The sequence below is a fragment of the Psammomys obesus genome, unplaced genomic scaffold (genome assembly GCF_907164565.1).
Source record: "Psammomys obesus unplaced genomic scaffold, mPsaObe1.curated_primary_1811, whole genome shotgun sequence".
NCBI lineage: Eukaryota > Metazoa > Chordata > Mammalia > Rodentia > Muridae > Psammomys > Psammomys obesus.
The window spans coordinates 5973734-6001534 of record NW_026596147.1 but is presented as its reverse complement, the minus strand read 5'-3'; the positions used below and the strand labels follow the sequence as shown (position 1 = coordinate 6001534).

Below are 27801 nucleotides of genomic sequence, written 5' to 3'. Positions count from 1 at the left end.
TCAAGAATATGCTATGCAAAAAGGTGACTCAGGTCGCAAAGAGCAACCTGGTACAGGACGTCATTCAGCCAGCCATTCTATGGCTTTTGACTGGGAATTCTTATCTATTTACATTTCGTGATAATGAAGCACCTAGAACTTGACTGTATTTCGTTGTTTTCTGGATGGATTCTGTTTTCTTCATATTTTGTGTGTTTCAGTTTCTTTATGTTTTTTTTTTATGAAACATGATAACTGTTACAACTTAGAAATCATGTACATTTCAAACCTGTTGTGCCATCGTGGAATACCATTCTGGATTACAAGATTTCTGTTAAGAACCCCACTAATAGTCTTATGAACTTACCTTGTATGTAAAACCTACATTTTTCTCTTGCTGTTTCTGAAACCTTACCTTTGTTTTTGAGTCTTGAGAGACCAAATAGAATGTGCATTGATGAGCCATTCTCTAAAATTATCAGTGTATCTGGACAAACATTTTGTTCCCCGCATTTGAGAAGAGGTTTTTTGTTTGTTTGGCTTGGTTTGTATTTTCTCAATTTTTTTAAAATCAATTCTTCTGGGTTGAAATTTTCATGGTAATGTTTTATATTGATTTTAGGCTTTCTCCACTTTCTAAAATTCTCTTTTCATTTTGTCCCGGTGTTAATAATATAAATATCCCCTCTCGGTGCTTGCTGCTTCTTCGTCTGTTGTACTGTGTGTTGTTTTCCTGACTTTGTTCAGTCATCAACTCGTATTCACTTGTAGTTCACGGAACTTCTTGAGACATTTGTCTTGGAAAATATTATTTTTAACTATTTGTACAACATGCCTACTTCTGTGTAGGTGTACGGGCACAGGAGTGTAGGTGCTCACCGAGGCATCAGATGTGCGGGGGGGAGCTGGAGTTACCGGTAGCTGTGAGCTCCACGATGCGTGTGCTAGAAACTGACCTCGGGTCCCCTGCAAGAGTGGTGCATGCCCTCCAGCACCTATGCCAAACTTGTAATCAGGCAATCAGTTGACCTTCATGAATTTAGGGTCACATACAGGTGCTTTACTTTTTCTGTTTGGTGATTTTTTTTTTTTAATCTGTGAGCTTCCGGTTTTGTGTTGGTGTCCGCACCTTTCGATGAGAAGCTATTTTAAATACAGTTTTTAAATTTTATTTACTCACCTCTTGTGTGGACATGTGTGTGCAGGTGTGGGCGTGGAGGTCAAAGGACGCTTTTTGGGAGTTGGCGCGCTCCACTGTGTGCGTTCTGGGCATTGAACTCGGGACATCAGCCTTGATGGCAAATGCCTTTATTCCCTGAGATATCCTGCAAGCTCCGCAATGGTTTTAGGCTTTTAAAGCTCGCTGCACTGGGCAACCCTATTAGTCATTTATCCCATCAATAGATTCTAGGCCCATTAGAGTGGGCCTGCTGGCTAGGCCTGCAGTTACCATGCTGGATCCTGGGTCTGAAGGGACAGGCTTGCTGTTAGGACCCGTAGGAAGTGCGTCATTGTTCTTTATCCGCACGCTTGGTAGCAGGATTTCACGGTCAATGTGAAACTTCTACCTTTCCCCAGTGCCTATTTGCCTATGTCTGCATTCTCACCAGCTGCTCTGACCCATCACCCGGATTCCTTAGGACTTTTGTGCGTGGAGAGTTGTCCACCGTTCCCATGAGTTCTTCTGCAAAGGGAAGCATGCCAGAAACTCCAACCTTACCATCCTGCTTATACGCCTTCCTGGAATGGTTAACATATTAAGTAGCTGAACCTGGACCGGGATTTTCATTGACCATATTGACAGGTTAAACAGTTGAAACTGATGCCAGAAGCCCAGTGTCAACACTGGAGCCAAGCAAATACTGCGCGCAGTGCCATATTTGGAGAGCTTTGAAGACTTCGTTTTCAACTGGAGACTCCTTCTCCCCCAGAACCACAGCAGCAGCAGACCTGGCCTTCAAGGTAGTCACTCTCTATTATTCTCGTCACCTCCTGTGTCTTTTTTTTTTTTTCCTAATATAACTATTTCCGAATTGGAAAAAAAAAAAATCTGTTGGTGTAATGCACTAATTTCCTGAGAATTTAGAAAATCCAGAAGGAATCATTTTTCTTTGTACAAATATTTTAATATGAAATATTTAAAATCAAGATTGAATTTTTTGATTGGTTTAAAAATCTTAAGTTGTTTTAAGTTGGCTTGAATATCTTCAAAGGTTTTTGTGGAGATTGTGGATGATATCGTCCTTATTTATAATAATTTGGCATAAATTAAGAAATTTAATAAGTATTTAATGATTCTATTAGCTCTCTTTACAATATTAATAGAAATAAACCTTTAAAATAACAATAAATAAGCTAATAAATATAATAGCAGTCCAGATGTCTCAGCTGTATCTTGATAAGTGTCTTAATTTTTTTATATACAAAATATTCCCCTCCTCCCCAAATCCTCATTCTCCTGGTGATCATGTGTTTTTTCAATTTACACATTTACCAAAAAGGCAAAGTCTATATTAAACTGTCTAGTAAATACAGGGTAAATATGATTTAAACCTAGCCGTTACAAGAAGACTCTTTTTTTTTTTTTTTTTCCTTTCAAAGGATGATTTTATTCAGCCACGTGGGTTATCTCATTTCCTTGTTTGCTACAGTTTCCTGTGGTAAGTACTAGCCATAAAAGTTAAAATTAATAGTGTGGGAGAGAGGAATAGTTATGCAAACTATACCACTCCTGGAGAAAGCCTTTAACCGTACGGCTCTGGGGTAGGAGGCAGCCTCTGATAATTGAAGGCCAGAACTTCTCTTTAGATACATAGCCCCAAACACACACGAACAGGGGAAGGAACTTGGAGACCATTGGCTCTCGGTGCATTTGTTAGCAGAAGTTTCTGTTTAGAGACTACTTACTCTCCAGCAGAGCCCCTCACCCCAAATAGTTGCTTGTTTTTATTATCAGCCTCCACGAAAACAAACTCTACCTGGAAACTGAAAAGACCATTAGACATTGTATAATATTGGGTCCCATCCAAGTATCTGATTAGTGGATGATATTTTTAATCTAAGGCATAGGGAGCTGTTTCTGAACTGAAAGTACTTGCTTAGGATTTAATTAGTGTGTTGTCCCTTAGGTAGTCTGGATGAATAGCTTAAGTACTAGGTGTCAGTACTTTTTTCCTCTGTGTATTCCATTAGTTTTAGAAAATAAACATGACTCTGAAACACCCTCTATAATAGTTCTTATAGAGTGAGGGTTCCCCTGGTATCCCACAGGGGTGAAATCTGAGTCAAAGGTGACTTATGACATAACCACACTTCAAGGATTCTTTACTTGACTCTCAAGTATTTGGCCAAATACAGCTCTGAAGAAGCCTTATCTTTGTAACTATAGAAGTCATTTCTCTAGGAAAAGTATTCTTTCTTCCCTGTCTGCTAATTACACCTACCTCCATCTGTCCCATCAACTGTCTCTGCTCTTCTATGTCACAGCTATTGCCATGTTCAAACCAATCAAATTGAGGAGCGATGGGCAGAGATGCTGTGGGCCATGGCTATGAGAAAAAGCTATGACTTAAAATTCATGATCATGATAGGAAAATTAGAGAAGTGAATGCATGTAATGCTTGAAACTGAGTATTTTATGTAGTCCCAGTGCAAAATAACCGTTGTTAATTTTTTGTTTTTTTATATTTTCTTGCATGAATCTGTTTTATAAAAGTGTAATGACTTAAAAATAGCTTAACTTACCTTTGCTTTTCATAGCTAATGTTAACCCAAACAAATCTTTTATTAGTTCTTTTTTTATGGTATTTTGTACATACTTCAATTATTTCTATAAATTTTTGAAGATGTAGATACAAAAGTGTGAATGTTTATGAAGGTTTTATGGCATGCATTATGGTGCTATCTTCCAGAAAGGCATTCTTTGTTTGAGAGTGCTAAACCATCCCACTTAGAACAGCACTAACGCATGCCTATAGTCCCAACACTCAGGGAGGCAAAGGCAGGTGGATCTCTGCGAGTTCGAGGCCAGGCTGGTTTACAAAGTGAGTCCAATACAGCGAAGGCTATACAGAGAAACCCTGTCTGGTGTCTGGAAAATCAAACAAACAAGAACAGCACTAATAGACATCTGTTACTATGCAGTCTAGCGTAGCGTCCAGAGTTCTTCCTGAGAAACCATCTCCAAGTATTGGTTCACACGGTTCTGGAGATGATGCTTCTGCCGTTGATGCTCTGGCTTCTAGAAGGAGGCTCAGATTTATTTTTATTTCCAAGTCAACTTGAGCTTCTGGTACCGCCTTGCTGCCATCGTGCATCTTGAGACCAAGCCAGCAGCAAGCAATAGAGTAACTCACTGCTGACACATTGTGCGCTGATGCAGCCACTGAGCACTGTGTAAGTACGTCTGAAGGCACTCACTGTGGGCCCTGGGGTTTCTGAACTGATGAGCTCCTTTATACTCAAGATGTGTTAAGCTTGATTTTCTTTCACTTGTGATCAAAGCCAGCACACAAATATTGGAAATATTGTTTGTTTAAATTTTAATCTTTGGCAACCTAATTCCTTTAAACAGTGTTGTGAATCAGTGGCTCTTACCATTTTTAAAATACAAAATATATTTCATATCGGCATCTTATTTCTGAGAGATTACATTGTTTCAGGACTTTCAGCTTATGAGACTGACATGCTGCCTACTGTGCTAAGGAGGCGCCTGTGGGAGATTACACTGTTAATTCAGAAAAAGGATTTATTATTCTTTTTAAGAAAGTTATCTGAAATATAACTATTCTGAAATATCAGTTGAAATATTGTGTATTTGACCTTCCAGTTTAGAAAGAATTAATTTATAGCTTATGTACATTTACTTTGTGAAGTTTTTAAATATGTTTTTTTAATTTAATTAGAATGATATCACCCCACTTTCCTCTGTTTATCTCCTCCTAAGGACCCTCCCTCGGGTCTCTCCCATGTCCCTCTGACTCTCAAGTTGACTGCCTCTTTTTCATTATTATGCATGTGTATGTGTGTGCAGAAATGTGTAAATACAGCTTGCCAGGTCCACTTGTGTTTGTGTGCATATGGCTTATGTGTAAACTGGGCAACCAACAAGTGGGCTCATCTCTGGGAGAGGCTAATTCTCTTTCTCCCAGAAGTCATTAGTTGTCTGTAGTTCTTTGACTAAGGATGAGACCTTGTGAAATTTCCCCCTTCCATGTTGCCACATTCAGTGATATTACCATTGTTCTGGTGTTGTTTATGCAGACGTTTCTAGGAGAGACTGTTTCACAGTGGATTTCCTCATAGTCTATCTTCCTGTGCCCTTTTTCATGATAACCCCTGAGCCATAGATTTGGGATATGTGATGCAGATGTCTCCACTGAGCCCGGGCTCCCCACAGTATACTGACCTCCACATTGTGTCCAGTTGTGGTTTTCTGTGACGGTGTCCATTTGCTGCAAAGAGAGGTTTTTCTGATGAGGGAGGTCAGCCATTTTCTCACATACGTATAATCGTCTTTGGTAAACTGTCTTTTCCTATTTGACATAAGAATTTAAAAGTGTTTTAACATTAGTTTGTTCTGTATCTAGGCCTGCAAGGGTACACATATGGGAGGTAAGAGGGCAGCTTGTGAAGGCTCCCGAGCCTTCTGTCTCCCACTTACCTAGAATTTTTACAGTTAAGCTGTTTTTCTTTCCTTACTTATGGCATTTTCCCCTTTTCTTTCTTTGATTATGTAAATTTTTAATAGGGCTAAATAGCATGCCCAATGTCCATGGACATGAGACCAATGTTGAAAACTGAAGGACGTGATCATTATAGATCATTTAAGTTATGCAGAACTCTGTACACGCAACGCTGTCATCATCATCATCATCACCACCACCACCACCATCATTCTTGTTGTCTGTACCAATTGGGGGGGGGGGGGGGGGGGAATGATAAGCAATTCTACAGTTAGAACACTTCCGGTCACTCTTTTTCAGTGGCTGAGTCACACTTTACTTGGCCAAGACTCCACTACAGGATGGATACTTCCGGGCTATCCCTGGTCACAGTTCGTGTTTTTGTATGTGTCTGTGGAATGGGATGGCAGAGAAGTGTCTGCTCAATAATTATGAAACGCTAACCACATTTTTAAAAAAAAGTCTCTTTGTAGCTATCATTACCACTGGGCCTGTTATTCAGTGTGTTGTACAAATGGGACACCTTAGGGTTTCCACTTGGGGACACCTATTCCCAGGAGCATCTAGCCGGGAAAATCTGCTCTTTCCAAATATAAACCTAACCCTGAGGTAGGCATGGCAACCTCTCTGATCAGAAGAGAAGCGATGCTGCTGGTTTGGCTCAAAATGGGTCTCAGAAGCAGGATCTCCGCACAGGTATAACATAGAAAAATGTAAGTCTCCAGTGCCTAACTAAGTACATTAAATCAAACCAGTTCTTTGAGAAGCAATGGCAACACCGATACTTAAAGAGAGATGGACAAGGTGGCCACTGGAATATTGCATAATCAGTGAAAACTTGGCTGATGCACACAGACAAGCTACACAAGGCAGAAAGCTCAGTAAAAAGATTTGAACTGAATCTTTTCAGACGAATTCAAATTCATAAATTAAATCCATCGAAGATAATTCTCTAATGATTTGTGGGATGCAAGATATACTACAGAATAGAGTTATGAGTCAGCATAAGCAGCATCCATTTCTGTTTGTTTTCAAGATAGATTACAAATGCACTTTCATTTTTTTTTGCTTTTTCTGTCTTTTTTATTTTTTAAATATTAGTTACAGTGTATTAACTTTGTATCCCAGCTGTAGCTCGCTCCCTCATTCCCTCCCAATCCTACCCTCCCTCCCTCATCTCCTCCCTGCCCCTTTCCAAGTCCACTGATCGGGGAGGTCTCCTCTCCATTCATCTGACCCTAGCTTATCAAGTATCTTCAGGATACTTGGCTGCAATGTTCACCTCTGTGGCCTAGCAAAGCTGCTCTTCCCTGGGGAGAGAGGTCAAAGAGCCTGCCTTTGAGTTCATGTCAGAAATAGTCCCTGTTCCCCTTACTAGGGCACCCACTTGGATACTGAGCTACCATGGTCTACATCCAAGCAGGGGTTCTAGGTTATATCCAAAGCACTTTCATTTTTTTATTTGAAAATTATTTATTTAGCCTTTTCCTGTTATTGAAAATAGATTCTTTTTTATATATAATGTATCTTGAGTATAGTTTTCCTCCCCACCTCCTATCTTCTCCAGATCCAGTCCCTGTAGGCCTCTCATTAGATAAGAACAACCTCCTATGAAATAACTACCAAGGATGACAAAATAAAAATAACAAGATAAAAACAAAAATCATCACATCAAAGTTAGATGAAACAAATCAACAGAAGGAAAAGAGTTCAAGAGAAGGCACAAGAATCAAAGTAACCCATTCTTTCATACACTCAGGACTACTATAAAACTATTAAGCTGAAAGCTATGATATGTTTGTAAAGGACCTGGTGCAAACCCATCTCTGTGAGCCCATAAGAACCTTGCTCAGTTGCTTCAGAGGGTCTGTTCTGGTGTCCTCCATCTCTCTGGCTTTTACACTCTTTCTTCCTTCTTTTCCGCGGGGTTTCCTGAGCTCTCAGAGGAGGAGTTTGATGGAGACATCACATTCAGAGCTGTGAGTTCTTCCAACACTCTGATTCTGTCTCTCTCTCTCTCTCTCTCTCTCTCTCTCTCTCTCTCTCTCAGTGTGTAATGTCTTGGTGTGGGTCTATGCAGATGCATTTTCCAAGAAATGAGCTTATAGGAAATCAGTGCTCAATAATTATTAGTTTGCATGAATAAAGCCAAGGCAGGGAGCAATATGTAACACCTCATGCTCAAAAAGGGGACAGACAGGATTGAGGGTAAAAAAACAAAAAAAAAAGAGTTTATGTTCCAGGATACTTATTCACTATGTGATATCAACCACATCTGAACTCTGAGTCTCGGTTATTGATTTCTTTCATGAAAAAAAAAAAAAAAAAAAAAAAAAGAAGAGGATTCAGATAATGGTCCTGACCTCAAGTTCCACTTAAAGTGTTGGGGGAATCTAAGGAAATGTTTGTCAAGGGTTTTGAAAAAAAAATCTGTATTTCTGTTTTTAAGGTGAAATGTTTTCACACCAGGTTAGATATCATGCAGAAAAAAAAATCCATTCTGTATTTCCCAGGGGAATAATTTATGTACAAATTATCATATAGGTAATAAAAAGGATCAAATTCCATGCCTAAGTGTCCATAAGACGACTTTAAATTGTATGCTGTAGTGTTTAAATAGTTGCCATAATATTTCACTCCACCTCTGTAGCTATAAAGATCTTTGGGTAGTCATTGGGATAAATGAAAAAGAAAAGTAAAACAGATGCATTTCTATGGCAACGTTTACAGTTGTGTCCTGATCAGCTTTTAACGGTTATATCACAGGGTGTCTGACTCAACTGTACAAAAATACCTTCTTCAGAGGAGGGGATGTAGCTGCTATCTACACCCCAGATGCCGGGTACTGCCAGAAGATGTGCACGTTCCATCCCAGGTGCTTGTTGTTCAGCTTCCTCTCAGTGAGTCCTGCCAGAGGGCCAGATAAAAGGTAAGAGGCGATGTTTTATCATGGCCAGGCTAGGCATTTTTCTAACTGCTTCCAGTCATATGCAAAACCAGTGTCGGACGCCTCAAAGATTTCAAAGGCCGTTTTCATGAGAAGCTCTGAGACTGGGTCTTTCCAAAATAGACTACTAGACTACTGAACCGTGAAATGGACGCTCTAAACAACTACATTTATTCACGGCAGTAGGCGGGAGAAATGCTCTAGCCAAGGCACAAGGAAAGAACATGTAACAAAAAAGGGTCCTAACTCATAGTCTAACAGTTGGTCTTTCTTGTTCACTTTTCAACATGTCATACTGTCCCCAAATGTACATTTGTTTATGTATATACATGTGTTATTGGCTAGTTCTGCATATGAGGAAGATCATGAGGGCTTTTTCTTTTCTGAGATTACACGACTCCACTTAGTACTAGACATTCTAAGTCCATCCATATTTATTAATTAAAATTAATTATAAGTTCTGCAAATAAAACAATCACACACCCAAGTTAAGAGACTATACAACTCAGTGACTTCTATCCAGTTACAACAGCCATGAGAAATAGAAAATACGAAACTTCACAGTGGATTTTATAATTGCACTACCAAATACATATATTATTCACATATATTCCTTATCTAGTAAAAGGTGAAAATTTCACCTGCATAAAGAAATATATTTAATTTCTTATCATGGTGACTTATTACCATATTTATGGGTAGCAAAGCTGAGAAAATATAAACCAGGAATTTTGTTGATAATAGATTTGAGATCCACTAGGCAAATCTTAATGGTATCTGTAGTGTGCCAGTTTGCACTTTTATAATGTGTATTGTGTGTGTGTGTGTGTGTGTGTGTGTGTGTTATTAACTGGTAATTTTGACAAGTACACATATTAGAAATATAGCTGGAAATTTCACCTTAATTTTCTTGCATTTACTCAATAGGCAAGATGTAAATTTTTGTTTCTGTTTGCATACACATAATTTTCATCTTCACTCTATCTGAACTTAAGAATTAGAAATTTGACACTCATTCTCTGATCCCTACATGCTAATCTGTACAAAAACAAAAACAAAAAAACCAGATTGTATGTGAGAGTCACTGAATTAAAAATTGAACTATGTTCTAGGATTCTTATAAAATTAACATAAGTTGATATTAAACATAGAAAAAGCCCCCTACTAGATGGAAAATACCAGGACTCAATAAACATCACATAGAAACCCAGCTCATGGCTGATGCAATTTTTTTTTAAAGTAGGTTAAAATATTTATGAAAATAATTAGAATTTCAGAAAATGTATAAGTTTCAGACAGGAAAATCATAAGTTTAAAGTCAGCTAGAGTAAGTTAACAAGATCTTGTCTCAAAATAAACTAAATAAAAGCTGGGGGTGGGATGAGCCAGCAAGTGATAGAACTTGATTAGCCCAGGCCTGAAGCCCAGGCTTTCTTCCTCAGTGCCGCATAAAACAAATTATCTTTTGGGAAGAGGATTTATGGAGGTTTAAACCCAGGGATAATCATCAAGTCTTGAATGTGGTTGGTTCTGTGTCCTTAAAGCACAAACACAAAGAAAAACTGTGCTGTAGATAGTGTGGAATTGTCTTAAGAATGTCCTTTTCAGCAAGTTTTAAGAAACTGCTATTGGTTCCCTGACCCCAGACATTATTCTTTATTTGTTAACATATAAAAATGCTGCATAATTTCTTAATGTGTTTGTCATTCTTTTAAAAAGTGATTATTATTATTTTACAAAAAAACAGGTTTGGTTGCTTCATGAAAGAGAGCATCACAGGGACCTTGCCGAGGTTACAGTGGACAGGTGCGGTTTCTGGTCATTCTTTAAAGCAGTGTGGCCATCAAATAAGCGGTAAGACGTGGATTTTTCAGCTAAGTTTGAGTTCATAACAGTCTAACTCAGAGGAGCTTTTGCTCAAAGTCTGTCCTCTCATGGACTTTTGGAAGAGACCCACCAAGAAAGATAACGGAGATAGAGCAGCAACACAGTCGTAAGAAGGGGTACATTCATCTTGAAAATGTTCATGATTTTATCAGTTACAATACACAGTCTTAATGGGTCTCTGTTATCTATGGTGCTCGCACACAGTGTAAGATTTGTAGAAAATGAATGTGCGCTCCAAACAATAGGCCTTCCCTGTTTCTGGAAGACTTTTCAGATAAGGCTCAGAGCATATCTCAGCCACAGTTTCACTTTGGGGTAATTTGTGGTCCCCATCAGAACTTGTTTTGCTCTTTTCAGCTCAAAGAACATTTAGCAATACCTAGAGACATTTTAGACTGTTACAACTGGAGGAGCTGGTGCTGTATGGTAATGGCCAGAGTTGGCACAACAAATTCTACCAGGCACAGGGCCACAACGAAGAACTTTCTGGCCACCTCTAGGGCCATTGATTAAGGGTTTAAGACAGTAGTTCTCAACCTCCTTAATGCTGTGATTCTTTTAATGCAGTTTTTCATGTTGTGGTGATCCCTAACCAAAAAAAACAAAACAAAACAAAAAAAAACTATTTTCATTGCTAGTTCATATCTGTAATTTTGCTACTGTTACAAATTGTAATGTAGTATCTGTGTTTTTTGAAAGAGTCATTTTACCTCCCCAGAGGGGTCTCAACCCACAGGTTGGGAACCACTGGTTTAAGAATCCTTATTGTTGCCATTCAGTCCAGACTGGAGGGCTAAGCTCTATCAGTCTTGCTAAGCATAGTATTTCTTACAATTTCTAGAAACTGATGTCCTAGAAAACAATTTCTGTACCATTTCAAAGGTTTAATACTAAGAAGGCATTTCTATAGCATGACAGGGGCTGATTACAAAGTGAAATGCTAAAAAAAAGAACGAGGTGGTTGGTGGTTGGTAGAATCTTAAGAACCACTCTGGGTTACGTGGTTTTGTTTTTGCACAGTTTCACTCTGTAGGTTCTCATTTGCTTCGATAACATCTTTCTCAACACACACGTTCTAAGTCTGCAATTTGAATTATAGGTAATTAATGAAGGGTGACGGTAGCTTTGCTTTAAATGCTACTTCAGCAGTGTAATAGCTATAGTTAGTACAAAGCGACATACACTTCTCCTATCTTGTAAGATCAACCCGTATACCAATATAATTTGCTGTTTATTATTTGATTAAATTTTATGTCTGATGGTTGTGACTAACAACAAAATTTAAAGAAATAGAAATGCTGTGCCTTTTCTAAGCTGCTTAGCTGCCTTTTTTTTTTCCTCCTACATTAATCATCCTCATTGAGTTTGGCTCTATCTTCCTTTCTAACTTTCTCCCAAATATTTTCAAGTTAAAAAATGGTCTCAGGAAATAACTTTAGTAAAAACTATTTATAAATATTTATAAATAAACATTAAGAATACATTTTTATGTGTAATTACCTTATTCTAACTCTCATCCAATTTCTCTCTTATCTGAAGCAAGAACTCCATTACTATGATTTATAATTTTCTACCCTGTATAAACTAAACCACTGGGAGTTTAACACCCCATACCCAAATATAATGCTTTTCTGTTAGTTTGTATATACATACTGTCTCCCATGTTTAAATTGATTTCATGTTTCTTAGAAACGTACAGTTAGGTACAATAGAATATTGTTTGTGCTAACATGCACACACCTACATCACACACATTGCTTGCTTAATTAAGAATCTAATTAAGCTGTCTTAAAAACAAAACCTACAAGAGCTTAACTTGTCTTACTTTCTGTTAAAAGAATTAACTGTATTTTGACATATAAGTTATATTTCAGTGAAAGGGATGCTTCAATAGAATTGAAGAAACTTTAAAAAAAAATGAGTTGGGTAGCACATGGCTATAACCCCAGCAGCAGGGAAGCAGAAGCAAAGATCACTTCAAGTTTAAAGCCAGACTAGTCTGAAATGGGGGTTTGCCACATGCAGCATGGCTTGGTCCTGGAAAAGTGACTAGGGGCATCAAGAGAATAAGAAAGGACAGACACACACACTCACATGTAGGAAAGCTGAAGTGTTGTGAGTTTTGAGTACTGAACTCCCAAATACAAGAGTACTTTTTTAAGGCACAACACAGGGGAGAGGTTAACTTGTCTCAGTGGAAGTCTGGCAGTCTCTCTTCTTGGGCTGTAAACATCCTGGAACAGAAAGGTGAAGTTGCTAGCCATCGCACACACTGGTCTATTGTTTCTAAAGGCCAGTGCTTAGACTCAGGGAAGACTTTGCCACTTTCACATAGATATGGGACATTGGTCCTTCCCAGGGCTGTGCCCATGGTCAACAGATTTCATCTGTTCCTTTCACATTCACTTAGAGCTTCTTATGGCCAACCCAGGAGTTCCAAGCCAGCCAACCCTAGAAAGGACAAGACAGGATGGTAGTGGTGGTGGTGATTATGGTGGTGGTGGTGGTGATTGTGGTGGTGATGGTGGTGGTAGTGGTGGTGTTAGAATTTAAGAAAATTTTAAAGTGAGAAAAGAAATGATTCCATCGTGCGTATAAATAAGTTGTGACCGTCTGTAAAAAGATTTAACACAGACGTAAGTGGTGAAACCTGCAGCCACAAATCACAATCAGAGCTGAGTAGATGAAGGAAGAGAAATAGATGGTGATTATGATTATTTATTTATTTTACTTTCTTTGACTCAGAAGTCAAACGTGCGTTGTTTGTGAAATACCTTGTATCTCCGGCCTACACCACCAGGACCCTGTTATTATTGCCTTGTTTGTTTATCAGTGCCACTGATAACTTTAGTGTGAAATTGTATTGTTCTGTATTGTTGCACACACCTTGCAGTTTAGGAAGCAAAATAGCCCACTTTTGATGCTGTGGTCAGATAAACACACCGAGTTAGTGCCCAGCAGGGTTGGATAATCTAGATGTGCAATAAAAACTGTAAGTCCTGTACTTACCAGGGAAGTCACCAAAAACGGGATATTGGCAGGAAATCTGTGTCTAAAAAGAATATCTCTGTGTTTCATTTCAGCTTGCCACCAAGACTTATACGAAGGACTTGATATGAGAGGGTCCAACTTTAATATATCTAAGGCTGGTAGTGTTGAAGAATGCCAGAAACTGTGCACAGATAATATTCACTGCCAATTTTTCACATATGCTACAAGTGCCTTTCATAGACCAGAGTACAGGTGAGTGAGGCTGAATGGTTCCCCATGAGGACACACCAGGCCTCAACAGAATCCTCCACTGGGAAAAAAAAAAATGTTTGCTTTTACTCCAATGAAAGTACAAACAGGAGGCAGCACTTTAATGGAAATTTAAAATTAAGCGTGGAATTTCCCCCTTTCCCCCAAAGATAGTGAGCTTCGTTTGGTCTACTGATGGGCTGTATATGGACTGTCAGGCAATGATGCATGCCACCCCATTTTACACCGCCCTTTGCTGAAGGGAAGAGAGTCTTTTGATTAATATTGGCTCAACCATGTACCACTGTGGTTATCACATCAATAGCAAACATTACCCGCACATCTTTGTGCACCTCAAGAAGAGAAGCGTAACGACATCTTTTGTTGACACCCAGGAACAGCTGCCTCTTGAAACACAGTTCAGGCGGAACACCCACCAGCATAAGGACGCAGGACCACCTGGTGTCTGGATTCTCACTGAAGTCCTGTGCGCTCTCAGAGATCGGTAATCAGATGACAACTGTTCCATTGTGGTGGTGAGGTGCCAGATAAGATGCGCCCAGAAACAGCTCCATGCCCATTCCCAGGGACCCGGGGATATGATGCTTTCTGACCAAAGGGTTTTTATGGATGTGGTTATATGGAAATACTTTGAAACAAGAATTATCCTGGATTACCAGCATCTGCCCCTATCCAGTCTTGGGGGTCCTTACATGATAAAGAGGGAAACAGGGGTGTCAAAGTCAGAGGTAGAAAGACTTCAAAGGGTTACATTGCTGCCTTTAAAGATAGAAGAAGAGTCCAAAAGCAAAGGGATGCCAGTGACCTGTAGAAATTGAAAAGGGCATAGGAAAGATCTTCTTACACGCCCTTCCAGAGGAACAGAACCAAGCCAACCTCTTGGCTGGAGCCCAGTAAAACTTAGTTTGGCCTTCTGATCTCTAGGACTGTAAGGCCATAAATTTATGTTGCTTAAACCTCTACTTTTTTATTGTAATATTCCTGCAACAACATCGTTAGGAAAGAAAGTGATATTTTAAAGAAAACCATGAGGTCATTCTGTGGTGGCCATGTCTAGTGAAATAAGCACATTGCCAGCACGAAGCCCTATAATTTCAGATACAGAGGCAGTTGTAATTGAATTATCCAGACAATTGCCATCATTTTTAGGACATCAAGGTGCCAGTGGTAAGATTTGCTGAGACCAGATCACTTATAGTAAATTGTTCCAACAATGAATGCTGGCTCTATGCCAGATGCTGTAGTAGGTTCTGATTTCTGGGATATGATCTCTCTGTGAAAGACTGAGAAGTCAAAAACAACCAATCTCTTTTTCACTTGTTTTTCCTTTCCTCAACGTATCCCCTCTGTGCTGTGCCCTTCAGTTGGCTCAAATACCTTAACTATTTGGTATTAATGCCCATTTTTTTTCTAGTTTTTAAAACTTGTCTACAGAAGATAGGGCTCTTTACCTAAATGTGTTCTGCTCTGTATGTTGTGCTCATCTTAGATTGCATTGTGCAGCTCTTCCCAAATGCCAGGAGACTGAGAAACATCTAAGAAAAAAAGGGGGTGGGGTAGGATTCATTTAGCTCTTGATTCTGGAGGCTAGGAAGCTAAAGACCAGGTGGCTACATCTGGCAAGGAGTGGTGTGGGTCTGGGGATCATTCAGAGATTCACCACCAGTCTGACTAAGGTTTTGGTTTTAGTAAATGAGAGGCTTTTTTTTTTTAAGTAAAAAGATTGGTAGAGGAGGAGGACCTCCCCTATCAGTGGACTAGGGGAGGGGCATAAGAGAAGAAGAGGGAGGGTGGGCAGGACTGGGAGGGGATAAGGGAGGGGGCTACAGCTGGTATATAAAGTGAATAAATTGTAATAAAAATTTTTAAAGAAAAAAAAATTATATCACATAATATATATATTAAAAAAAAAAAGATTGGCCAAGTCCAAACCCGAGAGAGAGAGTTCTCTAGGTAAGGCTCTGGCTATTGTAAGCCAAAGAATTATAAAGGCAAAAGCCACAAAATACAGTGTTGGAAAGCTAAAGTAACTCATATCCATTCTGGGTGTGGGCAAGACTTGATTTTGTAACAGGCCTTCAGGAGGTGCCTTGGTCATGCAGGCAAGCAAGTGTTTCATAGGAAAGCAGAACAGAGTCATTGGCCTGTCTAACCTTGTGCCCCATTACCTTGCAGCAATAGCTGATGCAGCGAAATATTTTGTCACAATCAGCCATAGTTTTTAGAATAGCCCAAATGCACCAGGAAGTGGTCCATCTCCGGCCAGCTTACAGGGTTCCTTCAAGCCTAGCACAGTAATTTATCCTCTAAACATAGTTTTCACCATCACCTCACACTGCTCTATAGCACGGTAGTCATTACCACGCCCTTGTCCTTAATTTTGTCAACAATGCCTTTAGCTTTATAGATGAAAAAAAAAACAAAACAAAACTGCAGTTCCTGGGGTAAAACCATATCCTAAGGTCACATAGCAAACTTCCCACTTAAAAGTCACACAGATTTCTCTTATCCTCCCTTCTTTATAGACCTGTCTAGCTTCTTACCTCTCAACTCAAAATGAACTGTTTGAGGCTTTGTGTTCTGCACTTTCCTGAATGGGTTTGAAAACTTTGGAGGTAATCATATACCTTCTATTAGTGGTACAAAGCTACTTGCAGCTCTAATTGAGGGGACTCTTTCCGTGTTATTGGCTTGGTATCTGTCCCGACTCTTATTTTCCACCATAGGAGGATAATGTCTTGTCACATCATCACCAGGATCCATTACTTCTCCCTTCCCCCTCCTCATCCTTTTTTCTTTTCCCTCCTCCTTCTTCCCCTATCTGTCCTTCTCTCTCCTCCTTCTGCCTTTCTCCCTCCTTTCTCCCTTCTTCTCTCTTCTTCAGATACATGCTGTCAAGGAGTAGACTGCCAACTCTAGGCAAAGCAAGAGTTAGGTGCAATAAACTCAAGCCTGGGGAATGGTATTTTCCAGGAAGCTTCTAGACAAATCAAGTAATGGCCATTGTCTGGGAATGGGGGACTGTGGCTTGGAGGGGCTCCAAACACTTTGATATATTGGCTTTCAGCACACCTGTGGGGCTGTTTTCCAGGTCTCTGTGGGGTTGAGGAGGGGGCACAAATGCAGGATGAGTTAAACCTCACACAGATCTTGCTGAGGGTTGGCCATTTTTCTATCCCCGGATCTTGTGCTCCTTTGGTTAATTTCCAGAGATGATTCTTTTTTTAAAAGTGGTTTGGTTCATTTTGCCAGTGTTCACTACAGTTATAGAAAAGATGGGCACTTTTATTCTTCCAGCCTCACTAACGGTCTGAAACACTCTTAATAAACATGTGTCCTAGTTAGGGTTATTGTTACTGTGATGACACAATGACCAAAGCAACTTGGGGGAGGAAATGGTTTATTTCAGCTTATACTTCTGGTTACCAGGCCATCACTCGCTGAAAGAAGTCAGGGCAGGAACTGAAACGGAGCAGGAACCTGGAGGCAAGACCTGATGCAGAGGTCATGGAGGAGTGCAGCTCACCGGCTTGCTCATCATGGTTGCTCAGCCTCCTTTCTTAAAGGAACCCAGGACCAAAAGTCCTGAAATGGCAACAGCAATTCTCCCATCAATCACTAATTAAGAAAATATAGGCTTGCCTGTAGTCTGATCTTATGAAGGCATTTTCTCATTTGAGGCTCCCTCCTCTCCGATATCTCTAGCTGTGTCAAGTTGACATAAAACTAGCCAGTACACATAGTTAACAACCTAACCCTAGAATGAAAACAGTCTTTGGAACACCAGAAACCCATCTTACCTGGTTCAGTTTCTGCATTTTGTATGGAACAATAGAATCCTGGAGTACAGCCAGTGAGGGCTACAAGGATGACAGAATACCCAAAAGTAGGGTAAAATTTAGAAACGAGTAAAGGAAGATGTTAAATATATCCAACTTAAAAAGGAGTCAAGATGACAATATTAGCTCTTGGCAAAGTCTGTTCTGTTTGAAAGGCTGTCAGTAGGGAATGGGTTAGTTCACGAATCCATAGGTTTGGTTTAGATGGGTAGGTCTTTGTAGGAAAATGATTTTTAAAAGTCTCCACTGGGTAGAAAAGAAATTGGCTTTGTCACAAAGTGGTGAACTCCTTTTCAATTACAAATGTCTCAGTTATGTTGTAAAATGACCTGCTAGGGACATCTTGGGAGGATGCTGTTGTAGGTTGGCAAGCTATATATTTTCTTCCAAAAACAAGGGGCTTCATATTTTTTTTTTGTTTAAAAATTCAAGTAGTTCAGTCTAGCTTCCAAGACTACTCAAAGGACATATAATAGGAAGTGTGTTCTCTTGATCTAGTTATATTAAGTTTGACTGTCCTATAATTATTTTTTAATAAAAGTCTTTTTTTTATTTATTACAATTTATTCACTTTGTATACCAGCTGTAGCCCCTCCCATGTCTCCTCCCATGCCCCTCCCCCAGTCCACTGATAGGGGAGGTCCTCCTCCCCTTCCATCTGACCCTAGCCTATCAGGTCTCATCAGGACCGGCTGCATTGTCTTCCTCCTTAGTAAGGGGCAGCCTTACTAGGCCACAGAGGAAGACAATGCAACCTGTCATTATTCTTAAGCTTCCATACTATTAATATGGAATCAAATTGATTCGTACATGCTATCAGATTAGGTAAATCATGTAAACAGCACTGATAAAAATAGGCAAGGAATAAATTATGTAAAACAAATGAAAATGAAGTTTGTCTGTTCTACTACCAAATGGCACTATTTTGTTAGCTCCTCGGAATTTGTGTTAATCTCTTTTTATTAAAACACTTCTCATAATACTCAGAGACAAAACATAAAACAGCGGGCTCCCAAGGTTTAGTAATCCAAGGGAAACATGAGTCACCTAACCGTCTTGTGTTAGAAATGGCGGTGCTGCTTATGCTACAGCACTGAACATTTGTCTCTTGATGAGAACACATTTCACTTTTTTCCCCAAAGAACAAATTACAGATTTTGAGGTAAGTGAACAGGCTTTCTCCCCTTTTATTGAAAATAGTTTTCTCTCTCACACACACACACACACAAATATATCCTGATTATGGTTTTCTCTCCCTCTACTCCTCTTAGTTGTTACATTTGCCCTCCCATGCAGACTCACTCCTTTTCTTTCTTAAGAAAACAAACAGGTTTCTGAGGGATAATAAGAAAACAAGACAAAATAAGAAAACAAAAACTAACACACGAGGGAATCCAAGAGAAGCCACACATTTCCACACTCAGAAGTCCAGTGAAAAACAGAGGAGGATAATGCAGCCAGTCCTGATGGGACCTGATAGGCTAGGGTCAGCTGGAAGGTGAGGAGGACCTCCCCTATCAGTGGACTAGGGAAGGGGGATGGAGAAGAGGGAGGGAGGGTGGGGTTGGGAGGAGATGAGGGAGGAGGCTACAGCGGGGCCTGGAAAAAAAAAAAAAAACAAAAAAACAAAACAAAACAGAACAACAGAAACAAACAACAATGCTGGTAAACTGGAAGCTTTGCTATATACGGAAAGGATCTCTTGAAGACCCGTGCAGGCCGCCTCAGTCTGTCAACAGGCAATTTTTAACTTAGGATACTTATTACAGCAAGTACCCATTTGTCACAATCTGCTTAGTCACTTTGCTGAAGCGCGGGCAAACCCTTCCTTGTGTCACGAGGACTGTCTCCCTGCCGAGTTCACAGGCTGCCCCATGGATATTTTCCAGCACTTCGCCTTTGCAGGCCTAGATGTGGGCCAGGTCGTCACCCCCGATGCTTTTGTGTGTCGCACCGTCTGCACCTTCCATCCCAACTGCCTTTTCTTCACTTTCTATACGAATGAGTGGAAGACAGAATCACAGAGGTGAGTGAGTGTGAGCGGGCATGTGTTCTCTTCCAGTCGGTTCTGTTCCTAGCAGAGGCTTGCAAGAGGCCTTGCTGGTTTTTATCGCGCTGGAGCCTGTGGTTTAAGTGGGCGCTTTTCTGCCAGGTCACTTCAGAGATTAGCAGGTTTCTCTACATACCTTCCCTTCCACGGAACAAACATTCCATTGAGTCAAACAACAGCAGCAGGGCCAAAGGGAGCGGGCAGCTCTCTCGCTGGCTTTAAGGTTGGGGGTTGGCTTGAGTAACAGCTGCTCACGCAGCTTATCCTTTAATCTTATGAGAAATCAGAGCCCTGCTTAGCCTGATCACCGATCTCAGGTCTAATCTGCCTACCTCTCCTTTAAACAACTCCCCATTTCCTTTATGTACGACATGGGGCCCGCAGGAGGATGTAATTCTGCCAGCAGCATAAATCCAAATGCTTTGTCCTTTGATGCCTTCTCTCTCCCTTTTTTCTTTTTCTAATTAGAAGGTGGAAGTTTACCCTCTGTCTTCTTTTCTGGTTGTTGGCACCTAATAGGTGTTTTGTTTTTTTTTTTTTCTCCCAGAGGGAGAAGTGACTCCATTTAGATTTAGTCCCTGTAATAGTTAGGAGTCTTGGAGACTGACTGACTGAAGAGAATTTCTCAGAGGAACACAATTTACAGAGTTGCAGAAAGAAAGAGAGAGAGATAGAGAGAGAGAAAGGAAGGAAAGAAGAAAGGAAGGAAGGAAGGAGAGAGGGAGGGAGGGAGGGAGGGGGAGAGAGAGAAAGAAAGGAAGAAAGAGAGAAAGAAAGGAAGGAAGGAAGGAAGGAAGGAAGGAAGGAAGGAAGGAAGGAAGGAAGGAAGGAAGGGGCATGGCTCTAGTATCTGCCTATTGTTTCTAATGAGATCTTCTTTCTCTTTTTCACTTTTTTTTTTAATAGAAATGTTTGTTTTCTTAAGACATCTAAAAGTGGAACACCAGGTCCCTCGATTCCTCAAGAAAATGCTGTGTCTGGATTCAGTCTCTTCACCTGCAGAAAAGCTCGCCCTGGTAATGTGACTCAAGAGTGATGGTACATGACCTCTGTCCTACTTTGGTTCTTGGTTGCTGTGGTAAATGCCAAAAGCAAGTTGGGGAAGAGAAGGAGTTTGTTTCATTCACATGTCCAATCATAATCCTGTTCCTGAGGGAAGTCAGGCTAGGAACTCAAGCAGAAAAAAAAAGTGCAGGAATTAAGCAGAGACCATGGAGAAATGCTGCTTTTTATGGCTTGCTCCTATAAATTGCTTAGCTGCACAGACATACACATACACACATATATGTATAAATACATGTATATACATAAATAGGTACATAAATGATTACATATATGTATATATACGTATACACATACATAAATGTGTACATATATATGGTCTATATCATATCCCAGGTGATCCTGGCACTGCCCCAGCAGGCTGGGCCCTCCTCCATCAATCATTAATCCAGAAACTATCTCACAGACATACCCAGGAGTCTGTCTGATGGAGACAACTCTTCAGCTGATGTTCCCTCTTTTCAGCTGTCTCCATTTTGGTCAAGTTGACCAATACTAAGAGCCAGGAGGTGCAACAGAACTTGGGATCTTCTAAGAATTAACGGAACTGTTCTCAAGAAACTAGAAACGCTGTTAATGTGGCTTGTTTCCCATCTCTGTATGTATCTTCTGGTGCTTGTACCTGACGCAGAACCTTGCCATTCCAAGATTTACTCTGGACTTGACTTTGGAGGCGAAGAACTGAGTGTGACCTTTGTGCAAGGACCAGATGTGTGCCAAGAGAGGTGTACAGAGGCCATTCGTTGTCAGTTCTTCACTTACTCCTTACGCCCCCAAGACTGCAAGGTAGACAGGTAAGGGACCACTTCCTTGATAACCAGCAAGGTAGTTATTTCATAGTTTTTTCCTCTCTGTGGGCTTAGTTTTATACTGCTCCTTTTTTTCCAGGTGTAAATGTTCCTTAAGGTTATCCGTGGATGGCTCCCCAACTAAGATCACCCATGGGGCCCAGGGGAGCTCTGGTTATTCTCTGAGACTGTGCAAAGTCGTGGACAGCTCTAGTGAGCAAAACTCCTTGGTTAAGGAATGGTGTGTGGATGGCTTGGTTGTTATTGATGGCTTGGTTAAGGAATGGTGTGGATGGCTTGGTATGGCTTGTGATGGGAGTGTTTATATTATTTCCCTGGCTGGGGGGATGGGTTGCTGACATGTCTAATTCTGACCATACATCTCAACACTTTTCAGTCTGCACGACAAAAACAAACACCCGCATTGTGGGAGGAACAAATTCTTCTTTAGGGGAGTGGCCGTGGCAGGTCAGCCTGCAAGTGAAGATGGTGTCTCAGAATCATTTGTGTGGAGGGACCATCATTGGAAGCCAATGGATAGTGACGGCTGCCCATTGCTTTGATGCGTAAGTTTTGTTTTCATGTTTATTATGCCCGTGTGTGTGTGTTGTGTGCACGTTCACCTGCTTGCATATATAGAGATTAATGTCAGCTATCTTCCTGTATCGCTGTTTGCCTTATTTGTTGAGACAGGGTTTCTCACTGAACCTAGTGCTAACCATTTTGACTAGACTAGACAGCAAGTCCCAGGAGCCTGTCTGTTGCTGTCTCCTGGCACATTCTCAGCCCCAGTTGTGTGTTGAGGATCTGAACTTGTGTCCTTACGTTTGAGAAGCAAGCCCTTTGTCCACTGAATTATCTCCTTGGCCCTGAGATACTTGTTTTGAGGATGATAAAAGTTTCCAAGTTGCCTAGAAAATATCATAATTTTAAACTTAGTTTGTGTATCTTTTACATGGTTAAGTTAAAATTCAAAAGATGGGTAGGTAGATTTTTAAGCAATAAACACCATTAATTTTTATTGGGGCTTATTTTAATCAGTAAGGCTACTTGATAGGTCTGATTTGATGAAAGCAATTGCTTTCAGGTTTGGTAAACCAAACTTAATTTTCCCACTGTTTCTTGGAAAGGGACAGAAGCATTCCTTCATTTTTACTTGTAACAAACATAAAGTAATTTTTTAAAATATTGAGTATTTTCAACCACAGCTTCTTATACTGTGGGCTGAAATGCTGTATGTACTCAATGCAGCTGAGTATGGGGGCTCTCAAAGATTTTAGCAATAGTAGAAGGTCCCCACATGCACAGTGACCCAAATTAATTTACAATCCAAATGTGACAAACCCTAGGCATTCTGGTTGTCCTCTCCTGTGCTGTGTCAGTGACTCCACTGCAGCCTCTGTTGCTAACACACAACATGAACTTTGCACTGCGCATGCCGCTTCGCCATGTGGACCCGACAGATGGTACCCTAAACACAACTCAGACTGAAGATTGTGCAGTGTCGTAAATCACAGTGTGTGTAATATGTGTGCACTAAGTTTTTTTTCTTTTTTTTTTATTATTTTTTTCTTTTTAGTTACATTTTGTTAACTCTGTGTCCCAGCTGTATCCCGCTCCCTCATTCCCTCCCCAAGTGCACTAAGTTTTTGTCTCTTACAGGAACGTAACAATTTCATTACAAAGAACAAAACCGTTAAAATGTTTCTCGTCATAGCATGTCTTTGGATTGTATGGTGCTAGGCTCTGATTTTAAATATTGTTGTTTGAGCTGACTACTTGAATTTTATTTAAAAAAAAAAAACTCATTGTATCAACTTGGGCTTGGGTATTGGATAGAACTTCTAAAACTTTCTTAATGGTCTTAAACCTATGTCTGCCATTTGGTACCAGGCTCTGATTTTAAATATTGTTGTTTGAGCTGACTACTTGAGTTTTATTTAAAAAAATAAAAATAAAAAAAACCCAACAAAACTCATTGGATCAACTTGGGCTTGGGTATTGGGTAGAACTTCTGAAACTTTCTAAATGGTCTTAAGCCCATGTCTGCCATTTGGTACCACATATTCATACGAAGTGGCAATTCCCAGCATTGTCAGTGATAAGATATTAAGGACCTCTTAAAAACACCGAGGATGTTCTCCTTCTTTTAGTACCAAACATTTAGACATGTTCTAACTTTTTATGTGGAAATAAATAATCACATTTATTCCATTAATATGTGCACTTGCTTTCATCACTGAGAAGTGATAAAATTACATATTTACCAAAGAACTGTTTTGAAGTAAATTTTTTTGTGATATACTATCAGTAAATGTTCAATGTGTGTACCTTCTTCATATAGTCACCCAAACATGTACAAAAAAAAAAATCTTTTCAGGCACAAGGGAATTTTAAATAGAAAAAGTTTTAGAAGTTTTATTATAAACTAGACTTTCAAAGACCCAATACTACTGGTGTAGGCAAAGACAGTTGCCTTGCCAGAAAGAATAACTAGGACATATGAAATATGTTCTTCTTTCTCCCCCTCCTCAAGAAAAAAGGGCTAAGAAAAAGGAACAAGGAAAGATGCCAATGTCACTTTGGTTTTCATGTGTCTGTTCTAGGATTCCTTATCCAGATGTGTGGCGTATTTATGGTGGGATTCTTAATCTGTCAGAGGTTACGAGAGAAACGCCTTTCTCGAAAATAAAGGAACTTATTATTCATCAGAACTACAAAATCTACGAAGGCAATTATGATATTGCCTTAATAAGGCTTCAGGCGCCCTTGAATTATACCGGTATGCAGCTCATTTAAGGAAAAACTGAACAACTGAATTGTGTTAGTGTCGATTTCCACTTTAGCGTGTGTGAGTAAACAGATCTGCAGCAGTTCTCTTTGTGTCCTTGAGGGAGAGATGAGGCCGCCTGGGAAGTAAAGATCCTCCATGCAATCACTGCTTCTTAAGAAGAAAAAAAAACTTAATTACTTTCTCAGAGTGGCATGCACCTGTGTGTAGGGTATCGAAACGGGAGGCACAGGTAGCGTTTTGCTATCTGGGGACATTGGGCATCTTTTGACAAGATGGCAGAATTGCCATCGCTTGGGCTTGTGAATATAAAACGATATGAAAGTGTTTGGGACTGGATGTTAGCTGCTCAGAACACACTGGGTAGGCGATGGCGGAACACAGAGCATGTTAGCACTCCACCGAAAACGGAGTGCCTATCAACATCTTTAGCTGCAAGTGTCCGTTAACGATTCTGTAACCTCAGACAGTCTGCCTTTCCTCCTGCCGCCTCTGATAGCTGCTGTAGGTGTGCTGGTCTCATTGCTTTGTTGTAACAATGAAGTAAGGAATTCAGATAAAGTGCTGGGACCATGTGGCTAATTTTGCTCTGCTTCTGAATTCTGCCACGGTATATAGTGAACAAAACACAGGAAAGTCGATACATGCTTGCCAATAATTTTTGGTTGAAGAGTCCCCCTCCCCCATGGAAGTTCCATGCCAAAATGCCACCGAAAAATGTGAGAATTTCCTTGAGTTGTGGGCTTTAGAAGTTGATCAGAAAGCTGGAGGGCCGTTCTTTTTACTCTCTAATATCAGTAATGGGTTTCATTATATTCCATACATGGGCACGGTATGTTTTGATTTCATTCACCTCCCTCTCTTGTCCTTTCCCACTCCTGCTGTTCTCCCCTACTCGTCCCAACTAGTCCCAGAACCTTGTGTTGCTTCGTAGAAAGAAGAGTAAGGGGGAAAGATCGGGATTCATTTTTTAAAGTCCATATCCACGGCTTTCCTTAGTCCAGATCTAGTCACGAAATTTTCTTTCAGAATTCCAAAAACCAATATGCCTGCCTTCCAAAGCTGACGCAAATACAATTTACACCAACTGCTGGGTGACTGGATGGGGCTACACGAAGGAAAGAGGTACAGCCTGACAGGTGAAATGTGCCAGTCTCACTCTTCCAGGGCAGCTCTTTGTGTTTGTTTACATCCATCCATCCATGCAATGTGATAAATCTAAGTCTTCTCCTAATTATGCTGCTCATTACTTAGGTAAAAATGCACAGATTCATATAGAGAGACACGTAGGCTGAAATATGGTTACCAGTATTTCGTAACAGAATTTGACACCATGAGAAGCATATATCTCTATTAATGTAGTGCATAGCCCGTTGTTTTAATGATTTTCACGATGTTGAAATAGTGGTGGGCATATAAACAATACTTTTGTTTCGGTTGTAACTACAATTGAGGCGTGTCTGTGACCCTTAGCAACAATGCTGCTAATGACACCACATTCCTGCATTTGGTACCTGCATCTAAAACTGAAGGGGGTGCTCAGCTTTACTTGGAATGTAGTGAACACAGAGGTTGGCTGCTCTCTCTCCTTTCCTCTGAGTTTATGGATGAGTCAACTGTTTGTGTGGGTCTGAAGTCAAGAGCGCCTGTGTGTTGAGAGTTGAACTATGTTCCTAGAACTAAGCATGCTTCCTTTCTATATTACGTGCCAGATAAACACTATTAGATACGTTTGTGTCATTTGTACAAAAGGAGATGGCTGGCTGTGTCATTTCCGTGTTTCCTGAGACAGTCAGTACTGAATTCAATTAATTCCCATCTTTTACTATGTTGCCTTGGCTACATATATATGGACACATATACACATACATGTAGTTATACATTCGTACATACATATGTGGAATATAGACATGGGTAGAAAATAAGTTATCTTTTGTGGTAGAACTTTGTTTATGGAAAGAACAAAATGCTTCTCCCGGTCTGATGTTTGGGATTTATTTTCATAAATTATATTATTTATTATATAATTTGAATTTATAAATTATAATTTATTTTATTATAATTTGCACCTGTAAAACAATAAAAGGCAAGAACATACAGGCATTTCTATTAATAATACAGATGTATGAAAGAACTTTTTTCTTTTCTGGTCGAGCCATCTGTTGATACAGGGGGATGGCAGAAGTCATAGAACCCAGCCTGTGGTAGCTTGATAGAGCTTCTCAAACACTTCATTAGAAGGAAGCCTCCACAGATTTCGCTCTCTCTCCCCCTCTCTTCCTCTCCATCTCCATCTTCCTCTCCCTGTCTCTCCTCTCCCTCTAACTATTTCTTTCCATTTTTCTCTCTCTTTCCCTCCTATCTCCCTATTTATTGTATTCCCTCTCTTTAAAGCTACTTCTTGATTGCTTTGTAGGTGAAATCGAAAATACTCTACAAAAGGCAACTATTCCTTTGGTACCAAATAAAGAATGTCAGAAAAAATACAGAGATTATGTTATAACCAAGCAGATGATCTGTGCTGGCTACAAAGAAGGCGGGACAGATGCTTGTAAGGTAATGTGCTAGACTGTGGAGAAAAAACAAACAAACAAACAAACAAACAAACAAAAAAAAACCTGATAGTTCACTGGAGATGGTTCATTCAAAAGCAAATTTTCCAAAATTACATTCTGTTATTTTCAGTTTTGAAGTTTCAGAATTAAATGATCTGAAGACTTCATCAATAACCTTTAACAACTTAAATATACATAATGCATATTATCTATTACTAATAATGGGCATATTAGAACCTGTACTTGGTGTCACGGGTATGTCACAATCAGTATGGGTGTATGCCATATTTAAGGACAATTTTATGTGCCATGGGCATGCTAAAATACAAGAAAGGTAGATTTATTTGAACTAGAGGTAAATATGCTAAATTTGTTGAGTTTATCTGAGAATGAGAGAGTGAACAAGTTGCTCTTGTAATCATCCACTTGTTTTTGTTTTTTTTTCATGGCTAATGGGGAGCAGGGAAATGGGGAAGCTGCACATGCGCATGCAAAGGCGTGACTGTAAAACGTTAAAGACGTTTGACTTTGAACAAGGGTCTCCTTCTTTGAGTCATCACAGTCAGAGTCACAGCTCTCTATCACTGTGTTGTTGTTTTTTTCCTACCCACTGTGACCCAGGGAGATTCCGGTGGCCCCTTAGTTTGTAAACACAATGGAAGGTGGCAGTTGGTGGGCATCACCAGCTGGGGTGAAGGCTGTGCTCGCAGGGATCAGCCGGGAGTCTACACCAAAGTTGCTGAGTACATGGACTGGATATTGGAGAAGACGCAGAGCAGCGATGGAAGCACTCTGGAGATACTTCCAGCATGAGGAGACTGTAGAGCAAAGAGCCCAGCAGGCACCAGCTTTACCTCCTGGTGTCAGGCCAAGCTTAGAGCCCCAGAATTCTCTCCAAAATGTAAATGATGATGTCTACCTCACATCCTTGTCATGGGATTAAAAACACAAGACAGTG

The 27801-nt window shown here is 40.1% G+C and overlaps 1 protein-coding gene across 3 annotated transcripts; it reads left to right on the top strand.

The window, feature by feature from the left end:
- Window positions 1–1802: 1802 nt before the first annotated feature.
- LOC129666491 (plasma kallikrein) lies at window positions 1803–27801 on the top strand. 3 transcript variants are annotated; one of them, XM_055593609.1, is made up of 16 exons: window positions 1919–1941; window positions 2581–2639; window positions 4123–4374; window positions 8430–8592; window positions 10358–10464; window positions 13581–13740; window positions 14133–14242; window positions 19464–19623; window positions 20554–20663; window positions 21341–21503; window positions 21598–21710; window positions 21895–22063; window positions 24104–24279; window positions 25318–25413; window positions 26705–26844; window positions 27465–27801. In XM_055593609.1, the coding sequence occupies exons 4-16, from the start codon at window positions 8519–8521 to the stop codon at window positions 27654–27656; spliced, it is 1770 nt and encodes a 589-aa protein (XP_055449584.1). In that variant the 5' UTR covers window positions 1919–1941; window positions 2581–2639; window positions 4123–4374; window positions 8430–8518; the 3' UTR covers window positions 27657–27801. The 3 variants fall into 3 exon arrangements, with proteins under 3 accessions (XP_055449582.1, XP_055449583.1, XP_055449584.1); XM_055593607.1 differs by lacking the exon at window positions 4123–4374 and having other exon boundaries at window positions 1803–1941; XM_055593608.1 differs by lacking the exons at window positions 4123–4374; window positions 25318–25413 and having other exon boundaries at window positions 1804–1941.

Coding starts and splice junctions, on each gene's coding strand:
- LOC129666491 (XM_055593607.1), top strand. CDS start 2,582: ATGATTTTATTCAGCCACGTGGGTTATCTCATTTCCTTGTTTGCTACA. Junction 8,593..10,357: donor GCCAGAGGGCCAGATAAAAG/GTAAGAGGCGAT, acceptor ACAAAAAAACAG/GTTTGGTTGCTTCATGAAAG. Junction 24,280..25,317: donor GGCGCCCTTGAATTATACCG/GTATGCAGCTCA, acceptor ATTTTCTTTCAG/AATTCCAAAAACCAATATGC.